Source organism: Dermacentor variabilis, chromosome 8, assembly GCF_050947875.1.
Source record: "Dermacentor variabilis isolate Ectoservices chromosome 8, ASM5094787v1, whole genome shotgun sequence".
Classification (NCBI taxonomy): domain Eukaryota; kingdom Metazoa; phylum Arthropoda; class Arachnida; order Ixodida; family Ixodidae; genus Dermacentor; species Dermacentor variabilis.
In genome coordinates, this window is record NC_134575.1 from 71,186,783 (window position 1) to 71,206,990 (window position 20,208).

General features: G+C 48.6%; 1 protein-coding gene across 1 annotated transcript in view; it reads left to right on the forward strand.

Annotated features, from left to right (window-relative positions):
• Positions 1-12,172: 12,172 nt before the first annotated feature.
• The window catches only part of step (cytohesin steppke), an 87,285-nt gene continuing 79,249 nt past the window's right edge, over positions 12,173-20,208 (forward strand). The window contains exon 1 of the mRNA XM_075702360.1: positions 12,173-12,436. Coding sequence (XP_075558475.1) covers positions 12,343-12,436 — 94 coding nt within the window. The 5' untranslated portion in view covers positions 12,173-12,342. The remainder of the gene's footprint in view (positions 12,437-20,208) is intronic.

A 20,208-nucleotide genomic window follows, 5' to 3' on the forward strand; every position in this document is an offset into this window, starting at 1 on the left:
GAACCGGCACTGCCAGTGACAAAAAGTATAGTGTATATCGGTTAACTGTTACCAGTCAGACAGCTGCAGACAGTTATTTTTTTTCTTCAAGGCAACAAAGAAGCGAGAAGACTGACAAATGGGCATGTTTTAATGTATGTTAGTATACTACATGCAGCACCTGCTGCATGTAGTATACCAGTAGTATACCAGTATACCATGTAGTATACTTATGTCCAGCAGTATATGCTGGACATAAGTGTGCTGGAAGTGCAGATATGCTAAGAAAACTGCCAGCAAGGAATCCATAATGGTGACGCAAAAGGGACAAAGTTGGACTAATTAGTGTACTCAGTCGGCATTACGGAAAGAAAAGAAAGGCAGGCCCTTGTGGTCGAGATGAGTGACTGATGCAGTAACATGAGAACCTATGCAGTTTGGTTGGTTATCTATCGGTATCCACATGGCTTGTAGTTTCCTTGATTTGTTGCATCTGCCGCTGTCTACCTGCTGCCTATAGTAGGATACAACTTTAAAAAAAAAGCAGCAGTTGGCAACCAAAGCACAGGGACTGCGTATGCTTACTCCACCAGCCAATCACTGAAACCAACAAAATTGTCGTCGTGCGACCTTTTTAAAATGGTTTCGTACTTGGTGTACCTCAGGAGCGTCTCCTGTTCTTGAAGAGTGTTTTCAGCGGCAGAAGCGATGGTGTGTGCAAGAGACATGGGCAAAATGTACGAGTGAGCATTTTGCTCTTCAAAAGTCCACGGTACAGTTCATTTTGCTGCTGAGCCTGTTTTACTCGCGAAACTTCACTGCCAACTGAAGTGAAACTTGACAATGAATGGTTGCAGCGAAGAAAGCGGCTTACTTCAATTCTATAAAGAATTAGCCTTTCACCATTCACTATAACAGGCGAGTGAATGGATGGATGGATCGATACAACTGTCTTGCACGTCCGGTAAGGTTTAATGCGACCCGAGCGCAGGTCTCCCACAGGGGAACGTCAAGGCACTGCCTCAACGCCGCCTCACGGGCTTGCTGGACTGCCCATGCTTGATTCCGAGGTCTGAGCTGCGCAGACCTCGGAAAACGAGGTCTGCGAGTGAAAACGTACAAAATTATGTGCCTAAATTACTTATTGTGTTTACCATCTTATTTAGGTAAGAGGGAAAGTTCAAAGTACAAACTGTTTGCAGCCTCGCGGAGGAACAGTGGCTGGCAGTTATGAGGGTGTGGGTCGGGCTTCACGGCAGACTTGAGCTGCATCCGACTATAGTTCACAACGTTGCCTATGGTCAGCCAGCACAACTGCTTTTTGAAGAAGTTGCGGTCACTGCCCAATTCAAGTAACAAGATGAAGTCAACTTCGTCATTGTTACCTGACCAGGCGACCTTTCGTCGAACTCCTGACTGCACAACTGGTCTTTGTTAGTTGCTCTTAAACGCATTTAGTATTGTACACAGCAGCTGTCACTATCAGCATCATTCAGCTTTCAGTACAGAACTTGGCTAACACTTGACCATACCAGTCGATACTTGACCAAGCACACATGCAAGCACATGCTTTGCCGAGGAAATGCGTAATTACGTATACCGATGATTATGCACTCTACATTGGCAAATGCCGCTTTGATCCACATAATGTTGTTGCATTAAAACCTTTTTCCTTTTCTACTTGTGGAACGAGGTGCCACCCAGTGAGGCTATACACTGGATCAGCCTTCGCTTTGCACATGCTATGAAACAAAACCTAGGCCGTAAAATCAGTACTGCTGCGTCGATGATGTGAAAGCCAAGCATGTAAAAGCAATTTCCCTAATTATATTCCCATTAGTTGCCTGCACTAGTTACTTATTGCAAATTAAGTGCCTGATATGAGGCAAACATGTGCTATGTGTTAACGTATATGGGGCAGAAACTTGGGCGTTGACAAAGAAGCTCGCGAACACATGAAGGACTGCGTAAAGAGCGATGGAACTAAAAATGTTGGGCGGAGCGTTGAGACGTAGGGGGAGAGTGGCGTAGATCATAGAGCAGACGGGGATAGCCGAGGTCTAGTTGACATTAAGAGAAAAAAATGAGCTGAACAGACCATGTAATGCGTAGGGCACATAACCGGTGGATCATTAGAGTTACAGAATGGGTGCCAAGGGAAGGGAAACACGGCAGAAAAATTGGGTGGGGTCGTGGAACTAACTAGGAAATTCGCAGGCGTAGGTTGGAATTGGCTAGCGCAAGACGGGTAATTGGAGATCTACTGGGCATATGCCGAATTCGTCCTGCGGTGGGCATAAAAATAGGCTGATGAGCATGAGCCAAGGAATGTTTCGCATAAAAATCGATAGCAGTTCCGACCAGAGCCGCTACAGAAGCGGGAACAGTGTCTGGTGCCCTAGCTGCTTCTACTGTTCCGGGGTGATTGCGCCGCTGACAGAAAAAGGTCATCTGCAGAAGTTCAAGAAGTTGGGCGAAGTCGCCACTCGTGCAGTGACGCCAGTCTGTACGTAATGAAAAAAAAGTACGCATATCCAACGCACTTGACGGAAGTTTGATTGATCCATGTGGTTTAACGTCCCAAATTAATAACACTGCAGGGGTCTACGAGAAACACTAGACGTTTAATTTCGACAACCACATAGGGTTTCTGAAGATGGATCTAAATCTAAGTACACGAGCGATTCTATTGCAATTCGCCCCCGTCGCAATGCGCCTGCCGCCGTCGGGAGTCGAACCCGGGACATCGTGCCTATATATCAGCGCAACCCCACCGCAGGGGAAATAGTGAGGCGGCTACTTGAATCCCTAGTCTACTAAATGTAATGCGGACAGCTAGTGCACGCAATGTTCTCTGTATCGCGCTTCACTACGCCGTTCACGAGCAATGCCGAAATGCGTATGCCAGATCAGCCTGACTACGCACACTGCGAGACGACGACGGAGCGACGTCACGATGTACGAAGAATGTGCGCGCGTACCAGATGGTGCGAGAATGGTGCGGATTTTGCAAGAGAAATTGAATGAGATCTGAGAAGCCGTTGATTGAGTGCCATACATGCACTATCTCGTTAAAGGGACCCTATGCAGAGAAATGCCTGATCAATTTGTGGTCACAAAGTATTCTTTCAGAACTCTGTGTCGGTTAATTTCCTAATCGCAAGAGACAGTAATGGTCAAAGTCATTCTTTTTTTTTTTTACAGCTAAGCTGTATATGCCTAGGGTTCCGTGCATTTTTGATCTCCGTGAACGAACAGTATCATCTTCAGTGGCTCATATCCCCGTGAGCATTGGCTCATACCCCCTTAAGCAAGCAAAAAATGCAATGACTCGTAGGCCCGTAGCGTTTATGACTACTCACTTTGCGTGAATTAGCTGCGATGACACTAGCCCTGTTGTCTTTGTCGGTGATTTCAATTTGGATGTGTCGGTACTGAAAAGGGAGCGGTTTACGTGTTCCGTGTTGCAGACATCCTTTGCGATGTCACACCGATCCGGCCAAACCGAGCACCCAGCGGCGTAAAAAGGGAGCGGTTTACGCGTTCTGTGTTGCAGACATATTTCCTTGCGATGCCACACTGATCCGGCCCAACCGAGCACCCGGCGGCGTAAAAAGAGAGCCGTTTACGCGTTCCGTGTTGCAGACATATCCCTTGCGATGCCACACTGATCCAGCACAAGCGAGCACCCAGCGGCGTAAGAATGGAGTGGTTTACGCGTTCTGTGTTGCAGACATATTTCCTTGCGATGCCACACCGATCCGGCCCAACTGAGCACCCAGCGGTGTAAAAAGGGAGCGGTTTACGCGTTCTGTGTTGCAGACATATCCCTTGCGATGCCACACCGATCCGGCACAACCGAGCACCCAGCGGTGTAAAATGGGAACGGTTTACGCGTTCCGTGTTGCAGACATATTTCCTTGCGATGCCACACTGATCCGGCCCAACCGAGCACCCAGCGGCGTAAAAAGGGAGCGGTTTACGCGTTCCGTGTTGCAGACAGATCCCTTGCGATGCCACACCGATCCGGCACAACCGAGCACCCAGCGGTGTAAAATGGGAACGGTTTACGCGTTCCGTGTTGCAGACATATTTCCTTGCGATGCCACACTGATCCGGCCCAACCGAGCACCCAGCGGCGTAAAAAGGGAGCAGTTTACGCGTTCCGTGTTGCAGACAGATCCCTTGCGATGCCACACCGATCCGGCACAACCGAGCACCCAGCGGCGTAAAATGGGAGCGGTTTACGCGTTCCGTGTTACAGACATATCCCTTGCGATGCCACACTGATCCGGCACAACCGAGCACCTCGCGGCGTAGAAGGGAGCGGTTTACGCGTTCCGTATTGCAGAAATATCCCTTGCGATGCCACACCGATCCGGCACAACCGAGCACCCAGCGGCGTAAAATGGGAGCGGTTTACGCGTTCCGTGTTGCAGACATATCCCTTGCGATGCCACACCGATCCGGCACAAGCGAGCACCCAGCGGCGTAAAAAGGGAGCGGTTTACGCGTTCCGTGTAGCGGACATATCCCTTCCGATCCGGCACAACCGAGCACCCAGCGGTGTAAAATGGGAACGGTTTACGCGTTCCGTGTTGCAGACATATTTCCTTGCGATGCCACACTGATCCGGCCCAACCGAGCACCCAGCGGCGTAAAAAGGGAGCGGTTTACGCGTTCCGTGTTGCAGACAGATCCCTTGCGATGCCACACCGATCCGGCACAACCGAGCACCCAGCGGCGTAAAATGGGAGCGGTTTACGCGTTCCGTGTTGCAGACATATCCCTTGCGATGCCACACTGATCCGGCACAACCGAGCACCTCGCGGCGTAAAAGGGAGCGGTTTACGCGTTCCGTATTGCAGAAATATCCCTTGCGATGCCACACCGATCCGGCACAACCGAGCACCCAGCGGCGTAAAATGGGAGCGGTTTACGCGTTCCGTGTTGCAGACATATCCCTTGCGATGCCACACCGATCCGGCACAAGCGAGCACCCAGCGGCGTAAAAAGGGAGCGGTTTACGCGTTCCGTGTAGCGGACATATCCCTTCCGATCCGGCACAACCGAGCACCCAGCGGTGTAAAATGGGAACGGTTTACGCGTTCCGTGTTGCAGAAATATCCCTTGCGATGCCACACCGATCCGGCACAACCGAGCACCCAGCGGCGTAAAATGGGAGCGGTTTACGCGTTCCGTATTGCAGAAATATCCCTTGCGATGCCACACCGATCCGGCACAACCGAGCACCCAGCGGCGTAAAAAGGGAGCGGTTTACGCGTTCCGTGTAGCGGACATATCCCTTCCGATCCGGCCCAACCGAGCACCCAGCGGCGTAAAAAGGGAGCGGTTTACGCGTTCCGTGTTGCAGACAGATCCCTTGCGATGCCACACCGATCCGGCACAACCGAGCACCCAGCGGCGTAAAATGGGAGCGGTTTACGCGTTCCGTGTTACAGACATATCCCTTGCGATGCCACACTGATCCGGCACAACCGAGCACCTCGCGGCGTAAAAGGGAGCGGTTTACGCGTTCCGTATTGCAGAAATATCCCTTGCGATGCCACACCGATCCGGCACAACCGAGCACCCAGCGGCGTAAAATGGGAGCGGTTTACGCGTTCCGTGTTGCAGACATATCCCTTGCGATGCCACACCGATCCGGCACAAGCGAGCACCCAGCGGCGTAAAAAGGGAGCGGTTTACGCGTTCCGTGTAGCGGACATATCCCTTCCGATCCGGCACAACCGAGCACCCAGCGGTGTAAAATGGGAACGGTTTACGCGTTCCGTGTTGCAGACATATTTCCTTGCGATGCCACACTGATCCGGCCCAACCGAGCACCCAGCGGCGTAAAAAGGGAGCGGTTTACGCGTTCCGTGTTGCAGACAGATCCCTTGCGATGCCACACCGATCCGGCACAACCGAGCACCCAGCGGCGTAAAATGGGAGCGGTTTACGCGTTCCGTGTTGCAGACATATCCCTTGCGATGCCACACTGATCCGGCACAACCGAGCACCTCGCGGCGTAAAAGGGAGCGGTTTACGCGTTCCGTATTGCAGAAATATCCCTTGCGATGCCACACCGATCCGGCACAACCGAGCACCCAGCGGCGTAAAATGGGAGCGGTTTACGCGTTCCGTGTTGCAGACATATCCCTTGCGATGCCACACCGATCCGGCACAAGCGAGCACCCAGCGGCGTAAAAAGGGAGCGGTTTACGCGTTCCGTGTAGCGGACATATCCCTTCCGATCCGGCACAACCGAGCACCCAGCGGTGTAAAATGGGAACGGTTTACGCGTTCCGTGTTGCAGAAATATCCCTTGCGATGCCACACCGATCCGGCACAACCGAGCACCCAGCGGCGTAAAATGGGAGCGGTTTACGCGTTCCGTATTGCAGAAATATCCCTTGCGATGCCACACCGATCCGGCACAACCGAGCACCCAGCGGCGTAAAAAGGGAGCGGTTTACGCGTTCCGTGTAGCGGACATATCCCTTCCGATCCGGCACAACCGAGCACCCAGCGGTGTAAAAAGGGAGCGGTTTACGCGTTCCGTATTGCAGAAATATCCCTTGCGATGCCACACCGATCCGGCACAACCGAGCACCCAGCGGTGTAAAAAGGGAGTGGTTTACGCGTTCCGTGTTGCAGACATATCCGGATTAATCCGGATAGCGCCACTACGGCCTGCCTCATAATCCGATTGCGGTTTTGGCACGTACTTCACCATAATGCTGTGTGCCATATGACGCAATCACAATGCTCAACCTTCTCAGAGCTTATGGAATATGGCGCACAACAACGCCTCAAGCAAACACCTCTCCCTTTGTGTTTTGTGTACTACGCAGACAAATAGCAGTGGTGTACGCAAGGTAACGTTTAACATCAACAAACTACTCTTGTGTTGGTCAAAACGCTGAAGAAATTAAACATTTACCGTCAGCGTCACCGCTAATTGTCATCAATCAAAGAAAACTGCACAGAAAGCTTCGCTTACATCGATTCCCGGATTGCGCGGATTCTGCATAATTTGTTCCCGTGTTTCCATATATCTATTGCCTTCGTTTATCCATATATCAAGGTATTTATATTATTTTACCCGAGGTATTTCCAGGCCCTGTATTGTCACTGTATGTTCGCGGTTTTTGTTGAATACTATAACATCCGATTTCTCACGCTAAATTTCAGACGTAACTTATCGCCTTCCTGTCCGCAGATATTAGCCAGATGTTGCATATCACTTTGTTAGCTAGCAACACAATGTCGTCCGCATAAAATAAACCTGGAAGCTGTTGCTCTACTATTGTATCCGCCTGTCTGTATGAGAGATTAAACCCAATCTTACTTCTTTCTAGCGCCCTCTACATCCTCACCGTGTGCATTATAAACAGCATTGGGGATAAAAGGCACCCCTGCCTCAGTCCTTTGCTGATATCAACTTTCTCCTCACTCCTCATCCCTCCCATTCAACGCAAACGGTATTTTATAGGTAAATCTCTCTCAAGAGCTGTATACAATCGTCGCATAAGTCTTCCCTTTCCAGAATATCCTACAAAATGTTGTGGTCTACGTTGTCATACGCCCCTGTAACGTCTAAAAAGGCCATATATAACGGTCTCCTTTCTACTCTTGATATTTCAATACACTGAGTAAGGACAAAGAAGTTATCATCCAAACGCCTACTTATTCTGAAGCTATTCGGAACTTCTTCCAAAATGCCATTATTCTCTGTTCATGCTTGCAGCTTTAACTTAATTGCCTACATTGATAACCTGTATATTGCCGATGTAATGGTCAATGGTCTGTAAGAGCGAATTCTATCTTTCTCCCTTTTACCTTTAAAAATTAAATTCATTCTACTTTGTCGACAACTGCCTGGTATTCTTCTACCTTTTAAAGTTTTTTCCACTGCTTTCACCAGAGCTTCCTTACTTTTTTGTTCTATAGTTCATTAACCAGCCTGACGGGAACCTCGTCTAGTCCTGTGGCTGTGTGCTTCGGAATTTTCCCTTCCGCTTTCTTCCCATTGAAATTTGTCAGCACTAACTCCTTTCCCATCTGGTTCTCTTTCATGCTTGTTTTTTTCTTCTTCAAATACAACCTCGTCTTCAGAAGAGTATAGGCTTGGGCTGGTTGGTAATACATAGTTACACTAGAAGCATAGCGCGGGAAGGACGATCGACAAAGACTAGGCAGGACAAGCGCTAACTTTCAACGTGTTGAAAGTTAGCGCTTGTCCTGTCTAGTCTTTGTCGATCGTCCTTGCAGCGCTATGCTTCTTGTGTATAACAACCTCGTCATTGCCTTGAAAATATTCGGCTGTTATTTTTCGGATGTAATTTAGTGCCGCTTCCCCCAGTTTGTTTCCATCTTTGTCTAGGATATGTTGTATTGTTCCAGACTTCCTGCCGAATAAGTTTATGTGGCTCCAAACTATTCTAGGTGCGGCCTTCTTTTTCTCACGCACTTCTGACAACCAACAATCACTTTCACCTTTTATCTTTGCTTAAACCAGTATTTGAACCATACATTTTTTTTCTCCCGGATATTTCCTATTTTCTGGATACTTAATCCTGCGGCAACTGCGCTTTTTTTGCCTGCCTGTGCTCTCGGGAGGCTTTCTGTCGTTCGCCGATCGCTTCTCGCGTCTGCCTGTTCCACCAGCTTTTCGGTTCCTTTTTTTTCTTTCGAACGAGCATGTTGCTTCTCTTTCCGTATATCTGTCGTTATTACACTTAGAAGCTCATTATATTCCCACTCTTTGCTTGGCCATTTGCCAAGTTCTTCTTGTCCTGCGGAACCGTTCGAGGTTGTTGGCGTCGATCCCTATGGGCCACTTTCCATGATTCCCGCCGGTAGTGGATGGATAGTTACAGCAGCCGTCTACAACCTTACGCGCTATGCCGAAGCAGCTTGCGTCAGTTCTGCATCTGCTTCCGAAGTTGCTGCCTTCATTCTTCAAGCCATAATCCTGAGTCATGGTGCCCCTCGTGTCCTTCTGAGGGACCGCGGAAAGACATTTCTTTCAGAACTGGTTGGCGAAGTGCTCAGAGCCTCTGGCACAACTCACAAGACTACTTCAAATTGCCATCCTCAGACCAACGGCCTCACTAAGCGGTTTCATCGCATGCTTACATAATAACCATTCAACCAGGTCACAGAAATTGGGGTGCAATTTTGCCATTCGTCTCCTTCGCGTATAACACCGCCGTTCAACGCACAACTGGTTACTCACCATTCTACCTTGTTTATGGCCGTTAGCCCAGTTCCTTTCTCGACGTTTCTTTCTTCTGTGGCCCTGTCAGTCGATCTCCATCTTCCTGCGAAGAATAAGTTTCCCGACTTGACCGCTGTCGCCAGCGTGCCCGCTTCAACACCGAAGCCAGACAGGACCGCAAGGATCATTATGACGCCTCTCATCGCGTAGTTTTCTACCAGCCTGGCGATGAAGTGCATCTCTGGACACTAGTTCACTCTACCGGGTTGTGTGAGAAGTTTCAGTTCCGGTTTATAAGCCCATATACGGTCCCGGAAATTAATTCTCCCGTTAATTATCGTGTGACCCCTGGTGTTACCTCGACTGACCGTCGTCTCCGCTCTACCGAAGTGGGCCACATTTCTCGTATGAAGCCCTTCACGCGGCGTTCCCTGTACCTTTTGGCTGCGTCCAGGATGGCCGCTCTTTTTTATTGCGCACTTCATCATTTGTATATTATCATCATCATGGGAGTGCCCTTCTTCATCGTGCGTGTAGGCGCATCATCATAGTGGACTACGCTGAGGGTCCTTCGCCACGTCTCTCCGGCTCAAAAAAAGGTAGGCCCTTACCGTGACGTCACAATATATATATATATATATATATATATATATATATATATATATATATATATATATATATATATAAGCACAGACGAAGACAGAGCTCGCGGTCACCATGTAGCGAGACAAAAGGATTTTAAAAAATATTGGTTTCTCCAAAAGGGCGATCGCAGCAATGAATGCGATAGCAACATAGAGTACTACACGAAGAGTAGGACTCGCAGCTGTAGTGCCTGTAGTAGCAGTATGAATTGAAGTGAACGTAAGCTGCCTAAGTAAAACTGAGCTGCCCACACAATTGATATCTTATTAAAAAAAACCTACTTTATACAACAACGAAAAAAGCTTAGTGCCTGAAAACCAGCGTAAACGGTAAATAAAGTAAACGATCAAGGGACTTTTAACTAGTCCGCTATTCCGGCAAACAGTGGTGGTTTGGGCGGATTGCCGTATGGGCGGGGGCATAAAGTAGGCGGCTGGATCGGTGCAGCCACCTGGTGGCGTAGAGCTCAACCAGACAAGCACAGTGCTAAAATTGCAGTAACCCCTTATGTAATACCCCGCAAGGGGTCTTTAAGGTAATAAAATGAAATGAAACCTACTATATACTGCTTCGCTGCTGGTGCAAATTTACGGCAGTAGCGTGATTGTGAACACGACTACACCGCTGTTGAAAATTTACACGAGCAGCTAAGCAGAATATAGTAATTGGTTCTGTGTTTGTATGGTTCAGCTTTGTATCACCAGCTGGCGCCACCGATCTGGCTGCTCACGTTTATGCCCCAGTTCACCCGCCAAAGCGCCCGCGTTTGCCGGAATCCCGGACGCACTAAAGTTCTATTAGGGAATTGTAACTTGTCCTGTATTCGGGTAAACGCAGGCGGATTGGGCGTTGGGGCGGAGATGTAAACGTGAGCTGCCTGCATGGTGCAGCCACCTGGTGGCGCAAAACTGCGACAAAAACAGCTAATAGTGCAGCAACCAAGTGTATTCTACATCGTTGCTGGTGTAAATCTGCGGCAGCAGCACGATTACGGCAATGGCGAAAATTTACACCAGCAGTGAAGTGGAATACGCTTGGTTGCTGCAATATTAGCTATTTTTGTCTGTTTGAGCTCTTTGCCACCAGGTGGCTGCACCATGCAGGCCACTCTAGAGTTACTGTATATGCTACCAAAGGTAGCAACCTTTGGTAGCATATACAGTAACTCTAGGCCACTCACGTTTACATCTCTGCCCCAACGCCCATTCTGCCTGCGTGTTTACCTGAATCTCTACCGCTACACATCGCGGAAATCGCTACGTTAACATCCCTGAAACATAAAACGAAAGCTACAGAAACAGACAACACCCTATAAAGCCTGTAATTGTTGCCTCAACACTCCCCCTGTATTTCCCCGCATTTTCTTTTTGCGCTGTAAGTTTTATGCACGAGTGAACCGGACAACGCTTTCGCTCAAAAGAACCGCGCAATGTAAAAGACGTGATGCATATTCCTATTAATAGATGGCGATACTTCCCCGTCTGCCAGGACAACAAGAAGCTGTACGCCAATAAAATTTTAACGCAGTAACAACGCCGCATGTGAGGCGTTGACTGGGCTGCGCTACAGCCTACTGCAGCTCCCTACTGCCTTGTGATCTGCGGAAGCGGATTGGGGACTCCTGTTTTGGATATCGGCGCGAGACCAAGTCATCGTCCACTAACATCGCTTGCTAGTTGCAGCTTAGTAGGCAAATTCACATAGCGATCGCTCTCTACGTTGAGCATATGTTTTCTACGAGGAGACACGTTGCAAGGCGGTTTGAATTCGCTCAAAGTAAATACGTTTGCGCGTGGTAAACATTCATTTCTGCCCCCTCACCTAAACGTACGCACCTTCTTTTTTTTTTTCTCGATGATCACAACAGTGAAATGACAATTCGCCGAAGAAACCTTGCGTTCTAAGCTTTGTTAGGCTGGACAGAGCTCTAAATTTGAGCATTTGTACCAATAACACGACTTTTATCAATCAAACAGACTTTCCGGCGGAGCAAGCATTGTGATAACGGGCTCACAACTTGTGTGTACACCAGCGTAGAAAATTATTTCCGTTTGAAGCATTTGAAAAGTGCATTGACTTAAATTTGCGAAACCACACCTTGCTTATTTACGCGCGCGTGTCGAAGCTTACGTTAGCAAAGTAAATGTTTATTAATGAAGCCTTTATTGTTTGCTGATTAAATAAATTAACGGGGGAAGATAAGTATGATAAGTATTGGTTCTTGAACAAATACAATAGCGAAACCGAAACCTAGGAAAAGCAAGTGGCGCCACCACCACGACGCCGAGAAAAAAAGCGGCTGCTTGCAGAGCCTACTATCGTGTCCACCCCCCTTCTCACTGCTGCAGGGGGTGGTCTTGCAAGCTGGTTTTGCAAGGCCGGGATCTCGTTTACGTTTTGAGTTTTAACTGCTCCCTAATTTATCAGTTAACCGTTTTAACTACACATAACCGTTCCTTTTGTTCTCATCTCCGCCAAGTTCTCGCCTGTTGATGCGTTACCCTGCTTCGCCCGTCCGGAACGTGGACTCTGAAATGAACATGACCGCGTCGGTGCCGAGGAGTACGGAGTCCTTCCCTACGTCCGGTAAGCCTACGGATTGTTTTTCTCTCTCGTTCGTCGTTTATTTGCGTGCCTTTCGACGGTGACTGCTGTCGCACGACGACGCCTCGGCGTCGTTGAAACTCGCTGCACCGGGCAGTGACCCAAGACAGTGATGCTAAAATCGATAGCCGACAACAACAATCGCCCGATCGCGAGCATCCAACGGCCTCCCCCCACCGAGTTTCCTGTGCGAGCCACTTTGAAAAAGCGCCTGTTTATCTCGTGTGTGCAGTTCGACGCGGATGACTTGATCTGCGCGGTTTCCCGAACGGATGTTGTCGCCTGCTCTGCTGTCCAGACATCTGGGTTGGGTGGTCGATTGTTCTGCATTGCGATGGTAACTTTATGCTCCGGAGTCTGTCCGGTGGGCAGTAAGGGGATGATGCAGGTTACTTAACCAGCGGGTTGCCTGGAGTTCTGTACCGTACGTTCTTGAGTTTCGCCGTAGCAGACGCAAAATGGGAAGACTGTTGCTTAACGTTGTCATAGAAAAACGTTAGTTCTTGTTAGCAGACAGGTGACCAGAATCGTAAGTTCGGAACCGTGTTTAACTGACGTCTCCGATAGCATAGCAGAACTTACTTTCGGGGTTTCCAGATGTCTGGTCAATTTTCTGTGTTTTCCGTCTCACACGAGAAGAAAAAAAAAAAAAAAGGGAAAGATAAACCTTGCAATGGAGCCAGCAATCTTTCGTTGTCAACCCATGTCCCGTATTTTCCTTGTATGGTGGCAGAAATCTGCATTTTTGACTGTAAGCAGCTGTTCAATTGAACGCGGTAGTAATGCAAATGCTGCCTACGCCACTATAACGTGCCCAAGTTCTCACTGTACTCGGGACCTTTAGGTTCTGCGTTCTCGGTTGTTTCACTTGTACACATCTCTTGCGTGCCATTGTCGTAACGTTGATAACCGCATCCCGGATGCAATGGCTTGCGCGAGATTGTTCCGTTATTTTTAAATATTGGCGGCGTCGATCGTCATCCTGTCTGCCGAGACAAACTGGTTTTTGTTGTCGGGAAAAGAAGAAAAGCCGTCTGCTTCAGCAATCGATACGACGTTCAGGGCTTCTCTGTTCTCTAAGCGTGACTTCTCCCCCAAAGCAGCTCGTTCCAGGTACGAGTTAAGGCGGAGAGCATAAGAGGAATCGGGCATCATTACACCGGGCTATCTTAATAGCTTCGTCACACGTTGCTTTACCGGCTAGGCTGCCTCGACCCGTTCAACAGCTGGTTCAGGCGGTGGCCTGATCGCGGACGATCGCCGCGTCAGAGATCCGTTTATATTTTTCATGTTGATGGGCGTCAGCTGTTCGTTTCTGCGAAGCGGCTTCGTCGACAGTGCGTGCTCTCCGAGGAAAGGCCGGTCGGCTCGTGACGGGAAAAAAAAGTTAAAAAAAAAAAGTGCGACGAGCAGCTTAAACGTGTCGGTAATAATAGCTTGCACGAATTGTAGACCTTGCTTGAGACGAGCGTTTATTGTGGAAGTGGGCAAATATTGCGCTTTTATGTTCGAGTTAATTGCGTCTTGTTTAGCCCGAAATCATTTAGTCGCTGAATTACGCTGCGAATTTATACGTGCCGTGCAACGTGGTCAGTCTCGGTACGTGACGCAAGTCCAGGCGATAACGTTTCGCTTGACGTCGAAACGGCCTGCCTGTCTGTCATTTCATGGCTCGGAGATAAGATTATGCAGTGTATATATATATATATATATATATATATATATATATATATATATATATATATATATATATATATGTATATATATATATATATATATATATATATATGTATATATATATATATATATAAAAGTTGCAATGACTAGGGGGCTTTGGCGACAGGCTGATATATGAGCCGTGAGCTTGGCTCCTGCGACATATAGTGCGTGAAGACTATCTTATCTGACTGTCGGCGATAAGACTGTGCAAGCATAAGCGGCGGAATCCACCTTTTGTGCGCGCAAATCTCCATGCATGCAGCGTGAAGTAACCGGACGCGTTTTTTGTTATCTCGACGGCCGTTGAAGCGATATTTAGCGTCGCGGACTGCGACTGAAAACTCGCAAATTGGTGCATCTTGAAGACATTGTGATGAGGTGATGACTGGTACTTGTTGCATTCCAGTTTTTTTTACATGTTCGGCATGAAAACGAGGCTGAAAATTTAGCCGCGCGCGAGCGTGGTTGACTGCACTCTAAAACAAAAGTACACCCTTTGGGTCGTATCTTGCCACATCTGTCTTGACCGCGTTTCCTTTCTTTAACGCTGCGAGCCCGGTACTTGCCACATGCGCGTTATCGGCATCACATAGCTTTCCCGACAGGAAAGTAGCGGGCGCGATGTTTTAAAGAGAGGAAACGCATGCAAGGCAGATAACGATTATCGTTGTGTGGCAGATGTACACCCCAAAGCGTGTATGTACCTTTATCAGTTTTGCGGCCAGGGGTCGCGCGACTGAAAAATCGAGCAGCGAGCGACTGGCCCAAAATGGTCGCTTTTCGAGAAAAGCGACCATTTGCGACTGGTCGCTTTGCGACCAACCTGGTCGCGTGACCACTGTCAGTCGCCAGTGTGAATGAGCCTTAAAGGCTAAACCCCATTAGCGCGATTTTGTGCGCGACAGCGACGAGCGACGGGTTCGCGCGACGGATCAGGCCGTTGCTTGAACAGATCGCTCGGTCTTGTCGCGCGATCGCTCGGTTTTGCAAATCTAGAATTCGTCGCTCGTCGCCCGGAAGTGCTATGAGCGACTAGCCAATAGCGCAAAGCCGGAACTGGATGTACATAACTCCAGTACTTCCGATTGTCGCACCGAACAAGAAACGATTGAATTTTTATAGGTGCAAGGATAAGAACCTGCTGCAAGACTTTCAGAAATATCTTATGCTGCTTTTTACAGTAAGATACATCAACTTAAGTTAATAAAGCACGCGTCACGCTAGTTTCGGCGCCTATATTGCTGCCCTCATACCGGCAACACTGGGGAGACGTCGCTCGAAGTCATCGCTCGCATGGGGTGCAACTTGTAGGCGACGAGCGAACGCGACAGCCATCTCCATCGCGTCGCCTGTCGCAGTCGCGTGCAAGATCGCTTGCATGGGGTTTATACAAAAGAGTGTGAAGGGAATGGCCAGAGCGTTGTGATCGGCGTGTACTTTTACGTGCATACGAACGCTATAAAACCCCGTTCCTGAACTCGTGAAGTCGCAGCGAGATTAGCGACTGTATTGTTATCACGTTATTCAACCCGTTTACGCTGATGTGGCACTTCTGCACTGGTAACAGTGCACAATAAGCACTTAAACGCACGCATGCGATGAAGCAAAAACTGATATATCGGTACTGTTCTTTGGATGAATGGAAGGTTCGGAAAAAAAAAAAGAAGAAATTGGGAAAAGATAAACGTGAGACAGCGCCTCTAAGCGTGATGCGCCGGTTGTTTTAGCGTTATTCGTCACGCACAAGGTCCACTGTTAACTGCAACGGCACAACGTTGACGCAGCGGTAAACGTGTTCGTAGAACACAGAACACGCTTTGCGGGTAGCTGTCCGCGTGGGTGCCGTCGCAGCACACAACGCATGCACGGGCTCGTCCTTGCATCTCGTTACGAGTCCCTATCGTCACGTGAAGGTCGCCGAGGCTCAATGAGCGCCAATCGGCGCACGATCGATTAACGATGACATCGCTGTGTGGGCCGTCCTCTGGCGGCCGCGAGTACTCGATTCGGGGAAATCGCTTGCGCAACATTACGCGTTCCTTTGTTTTCGTTTCTACACCGCACCAGTGCCAGCGTGATGAAACGTGGGGGCTCGAACAGCGAGACAGCTCATTTTATTCGGCAAAAAAAAAAAAAGTGGAATAAAACATTGGTTGAAAAGAAGCTAAAGTACCGACATCTAAACTTCACACTCTTTCTTTCTTTCCCTTCTTTGCAGCGGTACCGCTGCTGCAAGATTTTCATTCAGTTTCTTTATTATCTCATTTGGAGAGCTCAGTGCGCTGTCTGCGGGTGTGTGCCTCTCGGGAACGTATTTAATTATGCAAAGGTTCTTGCTTAACGCCCTTTATGTTAAGTACGGCATACCTGCGAACCCGTCCGAATTCTTTAAGTGCACGAATTCGCGCTCGTTCTAGGATTTTACGAATGTTTCGGCACGTTTAAGGGAACATAAGCTATGTTTGCGAAAAATACTTGCTTGCCAACCGTACCGCTGGAAGACCTCCTATCTTAATGAAGGCACTAGAGGTGCACCTGCTTCGACGAAGTTTATTGAGACAAGTTTTTGAAGCAGGCGAAATCGGCAACGGTGAAGTCGCTCAAAAGGTCGCTGATATAAAAACATCAGCTTGTGCTGTTCCAAGTTTGCTGCTTCCCTTTTGCAATTGGAAACAAAACGAACGAACAAAAACAATCTTACCGTCACAGGAGGCTTGGCGATCGAGAAAAGACGCAACAACAAAATATGAGTGGCCACGCGACCTCGGAAGCCGCGACTAAGCGGTGACGTCACGACGCCAACACGCCTGGACGTCATGGACTTGGGCTCAGGTCTAGTTAAATTCTTATCGGCAAATATAGACTGCATCGTATTCTAAACGAGCCAGAGGCTGAACTTAGAAAGTGTCAAGGACTTACTGAGCCACACCGACCCAAATACGAAAGAAGAAGATAAAAAAAAACAAAGAAAGCTTTGAGATCCACGATGTCACACCGACGTACGGCCGCTGGGGTTCCGACGCGAAATTCAATTCCATCCTATTGCGAAGAATTGGAACTTTCACCTTCAATTTCACATCTAATAATCAAACTATTTCTGCGAAATATGCGGGAAAAAGGAAGGCAGCTTTGAAAGGCTACTTTATTTGTCTAAGCTGATTTAGCGTGTCTCATGAGCGTCCCTTTGAAGTTTACAGGTTGGCAGATGCGTACGCCTAGTTTTGGCTTCGACTACTGCTGGCGGCGGTACGCTGCTGTCCTGTAGATGGAGGCGACACCCCACGGCTTGGACGCGAAACGCGTCAGTTGTCACAAGCGTAGACGCACATTCACGCGTAATTTACAAGTACGTCGTTGCATCAGTTTGGCTTCGAGCCCGATAGTTCCGAATAGAAACACGCTTAAGGCCGCGCACTTCGACGATAATCGACGAGTGCCAAAGCATCCCCCGCCTTTGCTTATCCAAACCAAGTGGAAATCCAATTGGAAATCCTAGTGCCGATACAAAACAGGGTCCGTGCCAAAACTTCACGTTTGTTGTACGAGTGAATACGCCACGATAAGCTCGCAAAAGTATAGGTAGACGTTTTGATATCGAGACGAAAAAAAAAAAATAAAAATGAACCGCCGCCATCACCGCTCAGAAAAAGGGACGCATGACCTAGAACGCGTGGTTTCTCTACGTGACCTCCAAGACCCGCGGCACGCCGAAAAATCTCGGAGGCAACGTTTTGGGACTTGGGTCACATGCGCGCTAACCACCAGGTACACGCGGCGTCTGCCTAGGGGCTATTTAATGGCTTCTAATAAAAAAAAATAGTTATCAGCCATGCAGGTTCGCCAATATTGATTCGATGGTATACGCTATTATCCAATCTATTCCAAGGGAGGACGGAGGAAACAAAGGCTGTTGGGACGGCATACGAGACGAGGAAAAAGAAAGCGGATGACTAATAATGGATAAATATCTTCACTTCCTCAAGCTATTGCTGTGTCTGTGTCGTCCATCTGGCCTTGTAGTGCGATTTCCTTTTATTGGTGTCCGTATGTTGCGCACAAATGCAAATACAAATAATTAATATAATAATAAAATTCATACTTAATGCTCACATATACCTTTTATAGCATGCTGCAATCCATACTTGATATGCATAGTTTTATGTGGTCCCCCTGACAGTTTCATAACTATGGGACCACTAATGCTGTTATCAGGTACGGAAGAAAATGTTAATGAACTTGAAAACAAGCGCAGATACATGAATGTGCGATAGAAGGAGTGCGTTGGTCTGAACTGGTAGTGCATCATTAGGACTGTGACAAGCAGCGCTTGGACGGGACGAAGTCGGGACGACAGACAAGGCTGTCTGTTGCATTCGCCGCAATAAAGCGGCGGTTATTAGCACAGCGCCTTGTCTTTCGTCCTCACATCGTCCCGCCCGAGCGCTGTTTGTTCCCGTTCTAACATGCGATGTGCGTGCCATCGCAGAGGCGCTGATAGGGAGAGACCCAGAGAAGAACGCCGAGTCATGCTGGGGGGGGCCTGTCGGTTGCTGCATCGCAACACGCACGCACGCACGCACGCACATCGTCGCAAATCTCGTTTTTTTTTTTTTTTCGTCGATTCTATATTCTTTTTGTGCAGGCCTGCGAAAGCGAGTTGCCAGCTTATGCTTTCTAGAGTACGATGTGCTGTTCATTTTTGGCACGACTTTTAATACACTAATGCCTCTAGCCACTTTGCGGAGTGGCCCTTCGGTTCGCGAATGTCGCCCCTCGAGAGATGACGCGGGACTGATATTCCTTTTTATTGGAGTAGGCGCGCGCCCGGCTATAGCTGCGTGACGCATCTCGCGGAATGTTCTATATACGCAGAGCGTTCGTGAATCCTTCTCACCCGTGAGCGTGAAATGAAGGCGCGGAAAGCTGGGCTTGCTTTACAGCCGCTATAGATTTAATGAAAATAATTAAATTCGGGGATTTTACGTGCCAAAACCACGATATGATTAAGAGACATGCACGCCGTACATAGCGGAGGACTCCGCATTAATTTCGGCCACCTCGGGTTCTTTAACGTGCGCCGACGCAATTAATGCACGGTACGCGGGCGTTACTGCATCCCTCCGCGCCGCCGCAGCCGGTATTTGAACCCTCTACCTCGTGCTTAGTCTAGCGCGATGCCAAAGCCACAATGCGACCACACTTACTTGCGAATATACCTACAGCATCATAGTTACTTCAGGACTTGGTCGGACGTCGACGGTATACGGTATACGTGACGTCAGAGCTTACGTCTTCGTGCCTTCTGCAGTTGCGTTGTGGCGTGTGTCAAGACTTGCTACGTGTGCGAAGCCTCTTCACATAGCAGACGTCGCCTTTTTTTTTCTCCCCCCCATTTCTTCTCCCCCTTTCTCTTTTTCCGCCCAGAAGTGCAAACATGTCAGGGTAGCTGAAACAGATCCCACTTTTGGCAACCGTCAATGCGGTTCCGTGAACGCGGATCGAACTTTGAGTTCCTTTTCGGATGTTCCTTGCTCCACGCATTTTAGCAGCGCATATTTCCTTTCCCCCGCTGCCCTTTTCGTCAGAGCTATGTTTCGTTTCCTTTGTTCACCCTAGATAGAGAGATCCGACACTCTTAACCTTTCCTCGTGTAAGATGAGAAGTGCCTGGCTGGCGCGTTCCCACGAGTTCGTTTTGTCTTTCTGTACGTCGTTCCTCGACTTGCCCGCCGAATGCCGTCTCGGCGTGCAAAAAGGAGCAAAGGTCCCGATTCTCTTTCCGGCTCGCTTACATGGCTGGATCCGGCATTTTTCGTTTTTTTTTTAATACACAACCGTTCGACTTGCACTGCCTTATCTCTCTGTCTCGTTTTTTTTTTTCGTATTTGTTGTCGTCCGTCTCTGCTGCTACAACATTGCGACCGAGTGGTTTCTGTAAGCAAAACGCGTTTGCCGTATCTGCCGCAGACTGCTACGCACTGCGACGTGCTGCCCTCCTTATCTATGCAGATGCACGGCTTGTTTGTTTACTCGCCT